This window comes from Megascapheus bottae, chromosome 4, assembly GCF_031878675.1.
Source record: "Megascapheus bottae isolate mThoBot1 chromosome 4, mThoBot2.hap1, whole genome shotgun sequence".
NCBI classification, from domain to species: domain Eukaryota; kingdom Metazoa; phylum Chordata; class Mammalia; order Rodentia; family Geomyidae; genus Megascapheus; species Megascapheus bottae.
This window is the reverse complement of record NC_143512.1, coordinates 54840927-54858762: the sequence shown is the minus strand read 5'-3', so window position 1 is coordinate 54858762 and position 17836 is coordinate 54840927. Positions and strand designations below refer to the sequence as shown.

The window sequence follows — 17836 nt, the reverse complement described above, 5'->3', positions numbered from 1 at the left end:
ACTGGATCTCGAAAGAGTTACATTTTCTCAGAGTTATTTTATATAGAAGACACTTTCACAAAAACCAAGTGTCCAGAGATGTTCCGAGGGAAATTCTGGCATTAAGATAGAAAAGAATATTTTTCCAATGGTGCTATCATCTCAAACTTGATGAAGGATACAAAAATGACTTCACTCCACAAAACCAAGTCTAAGTGATAATAAAAATTGTGCAGATGATTGGAGTACAGTTTTGAGTTCAAGTCTCCTAGCTAGCTACATTTGTCCAAGGATGTTCTTCTGCAAGTGAGACCCATAGGACACTCCTTAGCCCCCTTCACAGATACACGCTGGTACCAGGTAGGTTGCCAGGCATAAACTTGTGCGACCACATGCATCCTGCGTGTTAATATTGGCTCCCATCTTCAGTAGCAGCTTCACGGTGTCCACTTGACGCCCAGAAACTGCATGCATTAAGGGTGTGCATCCTGGAACGAGATGTTAACAGCCTTTTAACATGTTTGACTTAGAAAATTCATGAGCAGACTTGCCTGTTGATTTATTTTTCTCTTTGCAGCATAAACACAGCTGTTAAATTGTGAACTGTGTGAGACTTGAGAGAGGTGAAGTCAATTGTTACTTCATTTACACAAATGATGTATTGTTTTTTTCTGGCATTTCTTCCATCTCTTCTTCTATAATTTTTGCAATCATTGGTTGATGGAAACATTGGAGGCCAAGGATCATTTTTTTTTTTAATTATTGCCTCAGAGATCTGTATAATTTGGGACCTAACAGGCATGCTTATGTGATTTTGCTTCAACAGGCTGAAGCTGGAAGGGCCTTTGAAAGGCAAATTCCAGCCAGGCAAGCAGCTTAGCATGCTTTCATTGGTAAGTAAAAATGCTAAGTGAGGGGCTGGGAGTTTGGCCCAGTGGTAGTGTTTGCCTAGCATGCATGAAGACCCGGGTTTGATTCCTCTATAACACATACATAGAAAAAACCTGGAAGTGTTGCTGTGGCTCAAATGGTAGAGCTGTAGCCTTGAGAAAGCCCAAGGACAGTGCTGAGGCTCTGAGTTCAAGGCCTAGGATAAAAAAAAAATCACTTCTTGTTTTCAGGATCAGTATAGGCAAAAGCATCTTCTTTTGGTTTGATTTAGTTTGTTTTTGTGGTTCTGGAATTTGACCTTGGTTTTGCACTTGTTACGCAGGTGCTCTCACTTCTGAGCCACACCTACCTCCAGGTCAGCGATTGGATGTGTTTTAGTTTTATCTTTAATACTTGGGCAAAGGATTTGCCATTCAGCAAAGCAGTTTATGATTATTATGTGTCTTGGTCAGTGTCACCCCTTTGAAATATTTTTACCCCTCCTTCCCAAGTCAGCATTAAAACTTTATTATTGTTATTATAAAGGTGATGTTACAGTTATACATTTCTTTCTGGACAATGTCACCCCTTCCCTCACCCAACATTTGGTTTTTAAGTATAGAGATGGGTTTACACATTTTGATTAACTTTGCAGAGCTTTTTGAACAAGTGAGCCCAGTGAGCTAGAATCCAGGTTGCTTGCCTTTCTTCAGAAAAAGACACAAGACTTCAAGCATAACCTCTTGCTCAATTGAGACTTATTAGATGTCTTTTGCCTGGAGATTTATGTTCACATTGAGATTCTTTGATAAACTGCAACCTACAATCCTCAGAGGTCCCTGAAAATGGGTATATCTCCAGACTGCTGGTTTTCCTGGATGATTCAAATCGGCAACTCAATGTTTCTCCAATCTCTCCCTTCTAAGATATTTTCACATGTCTATGTTTGGTAAAAGTAGCAATAAAATGCTCTCTCTCTTCCTGTCAAAAGTGATACTTATAACTATTGGGGCGGGGGAAGGAAGACATGCTTAATAAGATAATTCTGAAAGCAATTTGTGAATATAAAATATTCCATTCATTAACAAATGAAATTTTAGATAATATTTTAAATTACATACTCTGACTAATTTGCATCTGTCTTAAGATCCTAGCTTACATATAAATTTTTCTAAGAAAAGCCCTCTGGCTCTCCTGTAAATTAAATCTTCAAGTTATGATCATCATCCTTAAATTTTCTTGAATAACTCGTAACAGAAGATCATGGTTTGAAGCCAGCCTGGTCAGGAAAGTCTGAGAGTCCTATCTCCAATTAACCACCAAAAATCCAGAAGTGGAGCTATGGCTCAAGTGGTAGAGTGGTAGCTTTGAGCAAAAATGCTTAGGGACAAGGTCCATACCCTGAGTTCCAACCCCAGTACTGCCACATACAAAAATACGTTTTTATAAAAATTACCAAACTTAAAAGAGGTGTGACATTGTTCAATAAGAAATGCACTCATTACCTGACATATGTAACTGTAATCCTCAGTATATCACCACTGTTATCAACCTTTTTGAATGATATAAAGAAGAACGAAACATAATCCAAATGGTCAAATTTATGTGTGTAGAGTTGTCTGTAGTATTTATTACCTGTTAGATATCTGCAGGGTCTGTAGTGATATCTTTAGTGTTCATTCTAATAATGGAATCATGCTTTCTTCCACTTTTTTGTTAATATCACTAGAGGCCTGACAAATTTATTGATGTTCCCATTGAATCAGTTTCTTGTTTGACTGATTCTTTCTATTGCCTTTGTGTTTTAAATATCATCTTCTATTATCTGGTTTTTGGTCAAAGCACTTGAAGTAAAAACCTAGATTAGTAATTGAAATTTTCCCTCCTTCCTGAGACCACTAAACTTGTACAGGTCCTGGAGTATTAAGTCCTGGAGTTTTGAAGTACATTTGGCCATTGCTACAAAGATATTAAATATTAGAAACAAACTCAAAGAAACTGACTTCATATAAGGTATGATGTGAAAGATTTTGAAGCTCTGTGTCTAACATCATTCTATAATAAAAATTGAGGTATCTGCACAGGCAAGACACCTCCAGTATCAAAGTGACCAGTCAGAAATACTGTTATTAACATTACTTATCTCAGAAAAAAGTAAGGCTGAAGAGTACATTTGGAATGCACAAACATCTCACCTTCACTATCACAGCATTCTAGGATGGAAGGATCTTCCCGAATCACTGCAGTCAGAGCAGTGACATCTCCGTTCGATGCCGCCTGGTACACCATGGTCAGGTCAACATCTTCAGCCGCGTCACCTCCATGAATCAAACAGGCACACCGTTAGCGTGTGGAGTGAATCCACTCATGAAATAGCACCCAAAGTGTCACCCACACAAATGATTCATTCCACCTTTCGGGAGAAAACAAGCAGAGTTTTGAGTCATCCTCATCAAACTCTCTCTCAGCATCTCACCTGACCAGTGTGTGGGCCATTTGTAACACCAGTGTATGTTGGACAGGTGCCTAAGCCATTAGATATCCTTTTAGATTGTATGATTCCAGGCATTCAGGTTTCCCAAATTAGTCTGTTTTCTTCTTGATCTGAAACATGTCACTTGTCTTCTCATGGTTTTGCTTATCCACCTTTGTAAGAAGCATGGTGATGCACATTCTACAAACACTTAGCACCTGTCCTGCTGGGTACTGCTGTCTGTGTCTCCACAGTCCCCTCCCCACTTGCAGGTCCATGGGAAGCAGACTGGGGCCTGGAGGAACAGATGGGGCAATTCTTCACATCCCCCAGCATAGTGGTGAGTAGTCGCTTCCTCCCTTCTATCAGGAGCTCTTCCTTTGCAGAGCCAGCTCTCAGTGGATCCTTTGATAACCAGCTCTTCTCATTCTCCTCCAGCTGTATGCCATACAACAGCCTTCCACCCGTGGTGATAGTTCTCAGATCCTTTGCATGTTGTCCTTTCTTGAAAGCCCCCTTGTTTTAGCCATCTGAATGAGATTTCATAAAATGGCACTTAATTTCAATTTGGTAGCCATTTGTATGGTTGTATGGTTTGTGCACGATCAGTCCAACTAGTAATTTTGGCAAAGGTGACAATATAGTTGTGGGACAGGTAGCTCTGGAGTTGCACAGGAAAGCTGAGAAGCAAGTTCCTCAAGAGAAAAGCCCTATTGAGAGGCAATGTTGATCTTCTCTATGTCCTCAATTTTCTTAGACATAATTTTCCACTGAACATAACCACTACCCTGAGAAAACCTATGAGAGTAAGTTTTACTTTATGTTGTACTTTCTACTAATGATTTTGCTAGAGAGGCTTTTCAGATCTGTTGGGTTTCTAGTTGGCAAGAGTACAAGCCATTAGGTTAGTCTCTGTCTCAGTATTAAGAAACATTAATGGTTTTAAACCAGTTAGCCTCTGGCAGAAAGTACTTGTTACCGAAAATGACAACACCATTTTGTAAAGTGAGTAGTTGCTTCCTGCTTCATCCATAGTAGTTAAAAAAAGAAAAAGAAAATTCAACCGGAGACACGAAGTGGTGTCCAGACTAAATGTACTACTGTGTTAAGTTTGGAGCCAGACAACTTAGGTACAGATTCTGCTTGTACTGACCAGTTGTGTAGGTCAGTTATCCTTGCTGGGCTTTGATGGTGGTGATGATGACAATTTATATGGTTATTGTTTGGAAAGAATGAATTAAGTAGGTGCATAGTCAAAGATGCTGATAAATATCATCATATTTACTCAGAAATAAAGAATAAATTTTATGTCATTTTTCAAGAAAATGGATGGAATGGGAGAACATGTTAACAGAAATAAGCCAGACTCAGAAAAACAAATACTGCATGTTTTCTTTCACAGGTACAGTCTAGATATTTAAAGACATGGAGAGAGAAGGAGGACTACTAATAAAGAGGAAGGGGACCGGCAGAAGGGAGAAGATAAATGTGGGTAACGGCAGGGGTGACTAGGACCCAGATATGGTAGCCATTATTTTATACAATAAAAGACAAAACTAGGAGTTGGTTGCAGTGACCCACACTCATAACCTTAACTACTTTAGAAGGAGAGGATCATGTTCAAGGCATATCTGGGTTAAAAAAAAAAAGTAAAACCCTCTCATCTCAACCAATAAGCCACGTGTGGTGGTGTGGAAATAGAAGTGGTGTATGTGTGTTTGGGGGGCAGGTTTGTGGTCTGAGGCCAGCTGCAGGCAATAATGTGAGACATTATCTGAAACATAACTAATGTAGTAAGCTGAGGACATGGCTCAAGTGGCGCTGTGCCTCCTTAGCTAAGTGTGAGCACTAAGTTCAAACCCCAGTATCATTTTAAAAAATACGCAACCTTAAAAAATTGTTTTTTAAAAATAAAAACCTAGAGACTTGAAAATGAAAGTAAGCGTGTTCATCTCATAGTGAAGCTTCATTATCTGAAAAAAAATAGTATTCATAAAACGTTTTGCCAGAATGATTTCTATAAGACCAAATTTGACAGTAGACTATCTTGGATGATACAGTACTCACTTTAACCTATCCTTTCTGTTGCTCAAGCTCCTCTTGCCCAGCTGTAAACCGGATTATTCTCTGAGGTCCACTTCTGCCTCACATTCAGCCCCCCGGCTGATTCAGTGCATGGACTATATCCTGATCAGGGGGAGGAACATGCAGCCTAGATGACTTGGCATTCTCATTACCCTGATTCATGGATGTGACCCAATTAGAGTGTGAAAAACAATAGCACTGGCTAGAATAGTTGGGAACAATGGTTTTACCTTGTTCTGTCAACCATGAACCTGAGAGCGTGGTGACATCTCATGGGTGGAGAACCTGCCTAAGAAGAATGATGACAAAACCAGAAGGGCAGAGCTGGATCAAGGGAAGGAAATAGTTGAGACCTGGTGATGTGATTTAAACCAAATCAAGGCACACCTTACACCAGCATCATCTCTGGAATAGCTACATGTGCCAGTAAGTCCCATTTTTTGCTTAAGCCAATTTACATTCTATTATATGAACAACTTTGATCTTAGTTTTAGCCATAGGGCACAGTGGCTCATTCTTGTAATCCTAGCTACTCAAGAGGCTGAGATCTGAGGATTGAGGTTCAAAGCCAGGTTGGGCACTAAAGTTTGTGAGACTCTTATCACCAATTAACCACTAGAAAACTGGAAGTGTTGTCATGGCTCAAGGGTAGGGCGGTAGCCTTGAGCTGAGGAGCTCAGTGACACCTCCCAGGCCCAGAGTTCAAGCCCCACAACCAGAAAAAAAAAGTTTCTAGTAATAGCATACTAGAAAACAATTTGAAGTTTTAAATTCAATAGATAGCTCCATAGGAAATATCCTGGGCCAGGCTAACTAAAAAAATAATATAATGACTAAATTAATAAATGAAATAACTAGGTGGAACTTTGGCTGCGTTATTGGTAGTCTGGGGGACAATAGGCCCCTTCTATTCATAAGTGATTATTGTCACATTAAGGTAGATGGTTATGCACTAAATAGGGTTACAGGTAGCTGGAGAACATTCAGAGGAAAGTGACCAGGAAGAGGTAGGAATGGACTCCACCCATGTCCCATGCGAAATGGCTGAAGAAAACAGGTGTGTTTACTGTGCAGATTATGCCAGCCTTTAGAACATTTTTTTTGGTCAGTCATGGGACTTGAACTCAAGACCTGGGCATTGTCCTTGGTCTTTCTCAAGGCTAGTGCTCTACCATTTGGGCCACAGCATCACTTCCGGCTTTTTCTGTGTATGTGGTACCAAGGAATGGAACCCAGGGCTTCGTTCATGCTAGGCAAGCACTCTACCACTAGGCCACACTCTTGGCCCCAGACTTTAGAATGTTGAAGTGTTTTTTTTTGGGGGGGGGGTTTGTTATTGTTGTTGTTGTTGTTAAAAATCTGTGTAAGAGAGGCAGGGGAAATGTTGGATTAGAAGTATTAACAATTTTGATTCTGTGAATGGGAAGAGTCAGATAATGCAAGAACAACTATATTCTGAAGAAAGGAAGAGAAGAAACATATTGAGAACCACTGAAGTAGCAGTACAACAGAAAAACACAGAAGTTCAAGCAGCAGAGGTAAGCAATGAACAAGTTCTAAGCCCATCACCACTTCTGAGATTGAGATAAAAAACTCAAGAAGCCATCACAAGGTAAGGTAAGATAGCTTTGGCAAAAGAGTGATAATTCTAGGTAAATCCACACTTCTTACAGGTCTTCAACCTAGAAAAGGGATTTGTGAGATAGTGACTACTCCAATGTAGAAGGCTAGCTTTGTTGAAGAAAGCCTAAGGACAGTGCTCGGGCCCTGAGTTCAAGCCTCAGGACTGGCAAAAAAAAAAAAAGAATAAAGACAAAATATGAAAGCCCTATAGACAATACCATATTAAGTGGAAGAAAAACTGAAATCATGTCCTCTGAAGTCAGGAATGGGATCAGAATGTCCATTTTTACTGCTTCTATTCCATTATAGTGGTGGAATTCCTGGTCACATCATGGAAACAGAAAAATCAGAATATATTATAGAATCAGAATATATTATAGAAGTATGATCATACAAGTACAAACATTTATCCTTTTTGAAGAAAAGTCAAAAACATTCATTGGGTGCCGAGTGTACTAAAACTAGATGTCTATCTCTCACCCTGTGCAAAAAAAAAATCCTAATGAACCCAAGATCTTACTGTAAGATCTGAAATTCTCAAATCACTACAGGTCAATATAGGGAAATAATAGAAGATAGAGGGGGCCGGGAGTTTGGCTTAGTGGTTAAAGTGCTTGCCTAGCATGCATGAAGACCCGGGTTCGATTCCTCGGTACCACATACATAGAAAAAAGCCAGAAGTGGTGCTGAGGCTCAAGTGGTAGAGCTCTAGCCTTGAGAAAGTCCAAGGACAGTGCTCAGGCCCTGAGCTCAAGCCCAGGACTGGCAAAAAAAAAAATAGAAGATAGAGGTATAGGCAATTATTTTCTGAATAGAAAATTACCTAGAAAGAACAACAAGAACTGACAAATGGGATTGTATTAAATTTAAAAGTTTCAACATTTCAAAGGAAACAAGTAAGAGAATTAAGAAACAATCTAAGCCAGGCAAGGTGGCTCATGACTGTAATCCTAGCTATGCAGGAGGCTGAGATCTGAGGATCAAGGTTCAAAGCCAGCCCAGGCACAAAAGGACCTGAGACTCTTATCTCCAAGGGGCTTGGCTCTTCAGCTCAAGGGCCCAGGCCAGGCCAAGTCCAAGCCCCATGACCCCCGAGAGAGAGAGAGAGAGAGAGAGAGAGAGAGAGAGAGAGAGAGAGAGAGAGCCTACAAGAGGATAAAAATGTTTACCAGCTACTCAAAGAATTACTATCCAGAGTATATATACATATACAGAGAGAGAAAGAGAAAGAGAGAGAGAGAGAGAGAGAGAGAGAGAGAGAGAGAGAGAGAGAGAGAGAGAGAGAGGGGGGGGGGATAAACAGCAAAAGAACAAGGAATCTAATTCATATATGGACAAATGAATTGAACAGACAATTCATGTCTGATAAACATGGAAATTACCTTGAAATTTCATCTCACCCCGTCAGAATGTCAGTCATCATTAAAATAATCATAAATTGTGGTGAAGTTTTGAATATCACATTCCTTCACTTGTATGTAGAATCTAGACCTAAAACTACAATGATATCAAGTGGACCTGAGTGTAAAAAGGGACTATTGTGGTGTGTGTATGCTCGCGGGGAGGGGGGGAGGGGGTTATCAGCAGAAACATGGAGGGAGAAAGTAAGGGTACTGTGAGCTAAAGAGCTTTATAGTTTATGTTTATGATTTGATCTTAGGTACAGCTTTTGTTAATTTTAAATATGGTGTAAGTTAAGGATCTGGTAGCAGGTCCTTAGGAGATCTGGAGCCACAGCTCCACTTCGGGTAGCTAGGATTACAGGCATGAGCCACTATGTCCAGCTTGTATTGAGCTTTGAAATAAAAAAAAAAATGAGTCTTATAACTTTGTCCCCAACCCCCTTGTTTTTTTTAACATAACTTTGTTTTGGTATCTTGGGTGGGAGTCTCATGAGATTTCATATAAATTCAGGGTAGATTTTTCCCATTTTTGTAAAAACATCACTGGGATCAGTAGAGATTGAATCTGTAGTCTGCTTGGGTACTATTGACTTAGCAGCCATATTAAGCCTTCTAATTCAGAATAGTTTTTCATTCATTGATATCTTCCTTAATTTCTTTCAACAATGCTTTGTAAGTAATCAGTGCACGTGTATTTTTGCCTCTTTGGTTAAGTTTAATTCTAAGTATTTCTTTTTATAAATAGGATAGATTTTTGTGAATAGAAATGTGTCTACAAGGACTTTTCTACAAGCACTATTGTGGTGAAATTATTCTTTGAGGTGCTAATGGGCAGAAAGAAAGGTATTTGAATTGGTAAAACTTTATAAACATAAAATTGTTCCAGGTCACTTCAAGCGGTAATGAGATGGCCAGTTTGGCAAAAGATCATCCAGGAAATGTATTTAGAAGGAATTTAGCCACAGAATGAAGTATAGGGAAGTAAAGCCCTGCAGAGCTGAGAAGAATGGCATTCAGAGTTTCTTTTAGCCCAGGAATAAGTTCCTCAACCACCATTAGGAGATAGGAAATGAAGGAATTTCCCAAGAGATTGCACAAGAACAACCAATCTCAACTGTAGTTAATGCAAACCACTGGGCCTTAGCTTAGAGCGCATGCAAAGAATTTCTATTGAAATGAGAAAAGATGTTGTAGAAATAAGAGGTACAAAAAGAAGAATGAGTGACCATCTTCGATCCTTGTAAAATCCAAAATGGGGACAGAAAAACTTTTTTCTACGGAAGGTTACAAATGCAACTAACATCTAAAAGAGGCTCACAAATCCAAAACATAGCAATCTTTTCTTCTCTTTTGTTCCTCCCTCCCTCCCTCCCTCCTTCTCTTCCTTCCTTCCTTCCTTGCTATTGAAATTCCCAGGAGTCAGCTTGACACATGTCTTGTATAACTAGTGACCTTCTTGTTGAAGGGCTAGGTAAATGTAATGGCAAACTGAGCACTGCAGTTTTAAGGGCTTAAACTTGATCAATGAAGAGGTTCTGTTTATACTATTCTGGGGATTCTTGAGTGACTGAACCCATCTGAGTCTCCATGGAGTCTGGGTGCATCTGGGGTGACTCCAGAGCCCTGTGCAGATGTTTATAGACTGTGCCTTGGAGTGGAACTACTTGCCTCTGAAGTACTTAACATTTTTTTTTTATTGACTCATTTACTCGGCATCTCCCATAAATCTAACAAAACTTGGTTACAAAGATGGGAAAAATCTCCATCACTGAAGAAGAATATGGCATATCCTAATCAGAAGATAAATGTCCAATTTGTGCTGAGACATACTAGGAATATTCTGGCAGGAAAGGGTCACTTAAATGGAAAACAGAAAGTGCAGACATTCTCTTAGTTGTAGTCCTCTTTCTTTCTGAAGAAAATTGTTCTGGAAGCTTCAGGACAGTAAAGAAATTGCATTGTTAGGGCTACGCAGAACTACCTTTCTAACGAAGACAGACTATTTTTCTTTCAGGGAAGGAACCAGACTTTTTGCACCCCAATGGCTGTATATAACAACATTGCCACCCACTGGTGATGAGGACTCTCTGTGGGACTTCACCTTGGCCTTGAGCAAGGCTGGTGCCAGTTCCCCTGAAAATTGAGAGTCAGCCTGGAATTATCTCTGCCCAGGCAGGAACACAAGGTAAGTGATACAGTTGGCTGATAGTGAAACAAAATCAGTCTCATGTGCTTCTTACCATACATAGCATTTGACGCACAGTGTGGACTCCTGCAGGTAATATTCAAAAATGGTAGAAATTCTCACTCTGACCCATCCTGAATGCTGGCACTACCATTTGCTAGCTATGTGACTGTAGGCACTTTGTTTAGTCTTCCTGGGCCCTCTTGCCAACTTGGTTAAGAAAAGTCCATGAGTTAATTCACATTAAATGCTGAAGCCTTATCTGGCACGAATCCAGATGGATAATAATGAACCTTAGTAGTGTAACAATAATTAGTACCATTTTCCACATTTCGGTTTCGATGTACGTAGGTCCATCTGTCTGTCTTCTTTTCCCTGAGTGAGGCACTCTAACTTGCAGAAGAATGACATGATTCTGGAAGCTGAAACATTTTTCTGTTTCTTAGAATGCTTTGCTTGAGAGTTTAGGAAGGTTTTATGAACTTACAGTCACATGGGAAGAATAAAAATAACCTCCAAACTTTTCTACATTGAACTGGTTGAGGGAACATGTAGTGAAAACAAGCTTTATGCTTGTTTGTGGGGGTACAAAAAAAAAGACTGCCTATGGGAAGGAAATCCTGCAGCAATATTCTTTTAGGGGTAATAAATATCTAGACATACTCTCACTTTCCCTCATAACCAGACTTGTCATACAACATATTGTTTTGTTGTATCTCAGCATCTATGATCCTGGCAGTGTTATTCCTCCAAGCTGTGAATGAATTCCATGTCTAGTATATCTCCTGGCCAGAATTGTCCTTGAAAATGACATTTCTGATTTAGGAAGCATGTCTGTGTGAATTTGTGTATACTTAGGCATGTCCTGACCAAATATCTGTGGAGAATCTCTTTCTCTCCTCCCTCCCCACCCCGTTTCTCTTTCTCTCTTAAGGATTGAACAACTCAGCCTCATAGCTTCTAGGCAAGGGCACACTACTTTCCTGAAAGTGAACCTGGGAGTTCAATGACTGATTCTTGGTCAAATTTCCTCCCAGAAGAGTGGATCAACAGCACTTGAGGCCACTTACTTTGCCCCATCTATCCTCAACAGTACTGTGCACTATTATTTCTTAATAAATTGATATTGGTGTGAAAGAATAATACATAAACTTGCATTGGCCATTTATTTTATTGTTCATGTTTATTTCAGTTTAATAAGTTCGCTACTGGTGTCTTTCAGTCCTATTATTCTTATGTATTTATCTACTTGATATGGAAAAGCTTCTCATAAAGACATTAACCCTTCATCCATTAGATGCTGCAGTTGTCGTTACTTGTTGACCTCAAGTTCTTACCTTGGTTTCATTGGCTTTTGCTTAGTTTAATGGTTACATTATCAGAATTTATATAAATAAAAACCAATGAATACTGCACTGTGAAATTGAATTCATTGCCCTAAAGACTAGAAAAGTCATCTTTGCCAAACTTTATATTTTTTTATATTGAATGGGAGATATTCAGGCATTATTTTATATATTGCAATTCATTTGTTGAAGTATCAATAATTCTCTCTCTCATGACAAATGCTAACTTTATCATTTACTGCATCCTTATTAGTAATAAGTCCCCTTTTTGCTTTTTCAGTGTAACTATGATTTAGGGAGTGGGATTCCCCAAAACCACACTTCTGTAGTGGTTTGTATATGAATTTGGGATGACAGCCAATGTCTGCCTTAGTCATATTCTACAAAACTCTGTGGTCAGTGTACTGTTAGAGTTCTTAGTTTTTTAAAAATATTTCTTGCATATGTTTGATTTCAAAACTTTTGACAGCACAGAAGAAGGAATTTAAAGTAAACCTAAGCAGCCACATAATCAGTTCTACAGAATATCTCTTTGTCATGATAAAAGAATTGATTCTCACTGTGTGGCTCACAGGGTCTTTTCAGGAATATGTCACTGTTTAAACAACAGTCAAAATGATGGTCCCCACTTATCTAGAACTCACTGTATGCCAAACACTGGTTTGAATGTTCTATAGATCATATCACTGAATTGTTAATAGCCTTAAGGCACGCCGAGAAACTACAGTGATTCTCATTTTATGACTAAGGATACAGAGTCATTAACCAATTCATCCAGATTCCATAAATCACTAGTGGTGAAACTGATAAGGCTGCAGGCTGTCAGACCTTGGATTCCATCCTCTGACCCACAAGAACTGTGGTCTGTAGCCACCTGTCCCTGGGAGGTAGACCCATATGATCTAGTAACCTGTGACCTTTCTTTGATACTAAATAGGCATTTCACTTTCCTACATTCCAAATTCCATTCTGTTTTACAGCCTCTGTTCCACCCAATAGGGTATAATCTACACGGCAGTGTTCTGCCTCACGGACAACTTTGTGCTAGAGTTTATACTCACTGCCACAAAATAAGTGTCACACATTAACCCAAAGTTGGGAACACACTTCCAACTTCCTGGTGGTTACACATGAGTGAGGAAATCAAGGCTAGTGGCAATGGCGGAAATGTCCCATAGTGTCAGGGAGAGGAATCTTGTAAAATGTTAAGATAGATGTCAAGTGACCAAGAAGCAATGATTCTCCTACTGAAGCATAAACAAAGACATGTCTTCCTAATTTATTATCTATGGTTAAGCCTAAATTGATAAACACACATGCTTACATACGCACATACTCATACACACTCATACACATACATACATGCACACAGGCCAATTCCATGAGAAAACAGAATTTGAAATTGTAAATTAAATTATATGGAAGCAAACTCAAGTGAGGATTAAAAGAATGTATTTCTGACCAAATGGAGTTTATTCCAGTATAGAAAGATAATTTCATTGGAGTCTATATCTCAATAAAATATATCATAACATTAGAGCAAAAGAAAACACGTGATTAGATGAGCAAAGATCAGAAAAACATTTGATAAACTTTGGTCTCTATTTTTAAAAAATAGTGCTTTTAGACATAGAAGATTACATTCTTAAAATATATTATTTCAAATCAATTATAGCCATCATGTCTAATAGTAAAAGAATAGACAAAAAAGACAAACTCAAATTATTATCATAAGATAAAAAAGCAAAAATAATGGCATCTAATAATCACAAAGGAAGAGAAAAATAATCATAGTTGTAGCTAACTTTTATAATAACTTGAGCTCCAGGCACTGCTCTAAGAGTTTCATCTTGCTGGATCATTTATGAAGTAGGTAGTATCAGAAATGGAAGTTTTAATAACTTTTTAATACTGCACTTAATAGCAAAAAGTGCCAGCAGAGGATGTGAAGCTGTTCATGGAACCTGGAGCAGGATTCTTAATTGCTAAGTGGCCCTTCCACTCCTCATTTGAATGCTTTAGAGTAACCCCCATCACCCCTTTATAGATCATTTCACTTACCCATGGCAAATATAGTCCAAAAACATTAAACGGAAGTTTCCTGTTGTAAATATCTGAGTTTCAAACTGCCTCAGATTCTGAGTCATTCTGAAAGTTCTTGCAGTCTTGCACTGCCCCCCAAGGGATCTGAATCATCCCTTCGTCAATGCATTGGAGCTGCATAAGCCATTCGTCACTTCGCAGCTGTCCTGATTATCACGTTGGCCGCCGATGTGTCACAGTTCCTGTGTTCAAGGCACCTTTATTTTACTTGATAAAGGTCCCAGAGTACAAGGACAATGATTCGGAAATTCAGATATGTTAAAGAGAAGCTATGAGATGCTACCTTTAAAGTGAAAGTATAAAATGCTTGTGCATGCGCGCGTGCGTGTGTGTGTGTGTGTGTGTGTGCGCACGCGCACACATGAGAGAGAGAGACAGACAGACAAAGAGACAGAGACAGACAGAGAGACAGAGACAGGCGGGATACATTATATTACTAAAATTCTAATTTAGCAATGGTTAAGATTGGTAAGCTCTTGCTTGTGCCTAATTTTTAAACTAAACCTCATCTTAGGAATGCATGTGTAGCAAGATATAGTATAAAGAGTTTGTTACAATCCTTGATTCCAGACACCCACTGGGATTTTGAAATTAACCCTTGAGGAAAAAGGAGAACTACAATAATCATTCATGAAGGAAGAGAACTAACCAGAAGAGATAAATTTATAGAAAGAATAAATTGTGTTCCTAGATAGGAAGACTACATAGTACAAGCAAACTTTAATTGTTACCATAAACATAAGTCTAGCATCATTTCAATCAAACTTCTCACAGTCTAGGAGCCAAAGACATCACACATTCATTTGCATTTGTAAAAGTAAATGACAAAATTAGGGGTTTTTGCCAGGTGAGGTGGTTGAGATCTGAGGATTGCCATTCAAAGCCAGTCTGGGCACTAAAGTCCATGAGACTCTTATCACCAATTAACTACTAGAAAACTGGTAGTGGCACTGTGGCTCCAGGGGTAGGGTGGTAGCCTTGAGCTGAAGAGCTTGGGGACAACGCCCAGGACCAGAATTCAAGTCCCATGAGCAACAACAACAAAACTATCTTTTTTGTTATTGTTTTGCCAGACCTAGGGCTTGAACTCAGGGCCTGGGCACTGTCCTTGAGCATTCTCAAGGCTAGCACTCTACCACTTGAGCCTCAGCACCATTTTTTTTTTCTGTATATACGATACTGAGGAATCAAACTCAGGGCTCCATGCATGGTAGGCAAGCACTCTATCATTAGGCCATGCTACTGGTCCCATAAAACTATCTTTTGAAGAAGACTAAGTATTTGTTTATCTGCTTTTTTTTTAAGTCTCTCTGAAAAGACGTATCAGGAACTGGTTTACATTGCTTAGCTGCTAGATAGGGGAGCTAGATGGCTGGAGGCTGGGAAGGGGATGCAATATTCACTGAACAGGTTTTTATACCTTGAAAGGGTATGATTGTGCTACTATTCCAAAAAGCAGAAACAAACAAAAAGAGGAGACAAAAAATTGGGTAAGATTATAAAACATAATTTTTAAAATAATAAAGTTCTACTTTGAGACTGGACAGATTACCAGAGAAATTTAAAGCCCAGAAACTTGAATGGCATCCATCTACAAGGTGAACTCTATCAGCAAGGCTGGCTTTTGAGCGAAGGGAAGAATTTTATCTAGAAGATGTCTTAGTTTCATAGGAGAAAGAGCAGGCACAGAGGAAAAAGAAAATAACAACATTCCAAGGTCTAGGAGTTTTCTTGGAGAATTCATTTCTTTCCAGTATAGTGTTTTGCTTAAGTAAGATCTGTTCTCCCAAAAGAAAAAGGGTGATGTGCTGAGCACCCATCTGAAAGGAGATAGCTGGGAAACTTTGTCCAGTTGACTCTAGGTGAGTCACCTAAGTCACTGGTTCGAGGACTTCACATGAATTACTTCATTAAATCTTTATAATAATCCTCTAAGGACTGTTATAACCATCTTCATTAGCCACTCTGTTACCCACACCAACACTTACTGAGCAATTAGGGTGGGACAGGCATAGTTCCAGGTGTTTTGTGTGTATTAATTAATTCAATATTTATGGCAGCCCTTCATAATGTCCTCCTTTTAAATTGCAAGGTGAAGAAGGCAAGGAACAGGGCTGTTAAAAGAACTGGCCCATGAGCTGGGAGCGTGGTCTAGTGGTAGAGTGCTTGCCTAGCATGCACGAAGCCCTAGGTTCCATTGCTCGGCACTACATACAAAGAAAAAGCCTAAAGTGATGCTATGGCTCAAGTGATAGAGTGCTAGCCTTGAGAAAGCCCAAGGACAGTGCCCAGGCCCTGAGTTTAAGCCCCAGGACTGGAAAAAAAATAAAAAAGAAGGAAGAAAAAAAGAAAATTGCTGGCCCACACGGTAAATGGCAATATTGGAATCTGGGCATTGCGTTTGGTTCCCAGTGGCCACACAATACTATGACTGACTCCTCTAGCTCTCAGCCTCCACGTATAAAGAGAAAGGTATGGAAGCTAGGAATGTGGCTTTGTGCAGAGTGCTTGCCTAGCACTCATGAAGCCCTGGGTTCAATTCCTCAGTTATCACATACACAGAAAAGAAAAAAAAGAAAGCTGGAAGTGGTGCACTATGGCTCTAGTGGTAAAGTGTTAGTCTTAAGCAAAAGAACTGTCAGAGACAGTTCAAGCTTCTCAGTTCAAGCCCCAGGACTGGCAAAAATAAAAAGAAGAAAGGAAAAAAAGAAAAGAGACGGAGGGAATTGGATTTTGGATTATTTATTCACTAAGGTTCATTGCAGTTATAAGATTCTAAAAGTATATTTTAAAGTAAATATGGTTCTTATTTAAAGGATCCATATTAAACTGATTTCTGCTGTAGTCACCTGAAAGTAGACACCTACGAACCCACCAAAATTCCTTTCTGTCTGTATTCAATAATTCCTCATGTCATGCTATTTGTAAGCAAAACTTTAGGACAGCATTTAAAAATAATAGTAGGTAATCAGAAGGATGAGTGTCAGCTGGGTGGATTTGGGATTCCCCCCTCTCACTGGCTTTGAAAAACAATTGTAAAAAGCATAGATTATGTTCTGAATCACTCTGGGGAATCAAAGATCATGGATGTGGCCTCAAGGGAAAGCTGAAGATATCCCAACCAAAATGTAGAATGCTAAGTTTGAAGACGTTCTTTTTCTTTTAGTTTAAATCAGCTGCTGTTTTCCTGTGACCTTGTTTACAACATCCGAAGTCTCTGAACTGTCTCTTGGAGAAATGTCAACTTGCTGCCTAGAACAAAAAGACTGAGTAGGAGGGTGATAAGGAACCCACCTCAGATGCTTCTGCGATGGAAGCCAAGTCTTGACCTTGCAGATCCCTGGTTCCCCTCACATCGGTTCCTTAGGACACTCCAGTGCCATCTCACCCTTTGAATTCTTCCTCTGCTCCTTGTTCTCCTCCTTAACTGCTCAGGCCATTCTTTGCTTCTCACACAGGCTACCATGGAAACTCAATCCACCCCCACCCTGGGAAAGGCCAAACTGTCACAGTTTGCTAAGGCCTCTTGGCCAAACTCCCTTCAAAGGGAAGCCCAGCCCAGATGAGCCATGGTTATCGCAGCTCCACTAAATGAGTAAGATGCTTTATTTCTTACTTGTTTCATAATTGAAACAGCTACAAGATTTTTTAAAAAAATCTAATTTGGACTGCTTCTTATTGTTGGTGTTATTTATTTTTTTAAAGCATCTTTAAGTAGTTGTACAGAAACAGCTACACATTTGGTGGTTTTCTTTTGGGTTCCATTGAC

General features: G+C 39.4%; 1 protein-coding gene and 1 long non-coding RNA gene across 2 annotated transcripts in view; one reads left to right on the top strand and one right to left on the bottom strand.

Moving 5' to 3' along the window:
• The window catches only part of Ankrd55 (ankyrin repeat domain 55), a 63112-nt gene extending 49013 nt beyond the window's left edge, over window positions 1–14099 (bottom strand). Inside the window, exons 1-3 of the mRNA XM_090331926.1 lie at window positions 14026–14099; window positions 3045–3167; window positions 337–467 (exon numbers count right to left, since the gene is read on the bottom strand). Of these exons, the coding sequence (XP_090188052.1) occupies window positions 337–467; window positions 3045–3167; window positions 14026–14029 (258 nt within the window). The 5' untranslated portion in view covers window positions 14030–14099. The remainder of the gene's footprint in view (window positions 1–336; window positions 468–3044; window positions 3168–14025) is intronic.
• LOC150064475 (uncharacterized) lies at window positions 5611–17321 on the top strand. The gene is made up of 4 exons (XR_016535273.1): window positions 5611–5833; window positions 6835–6945; window positions 10448–10618; window positions 17234–17321. It is a non-coding gene; the product is annotated as an uncharacterized LOC150064475 (long non-coding RNA).
• Window positions 17322–17836: the final 515 nt, after the last annotated feature.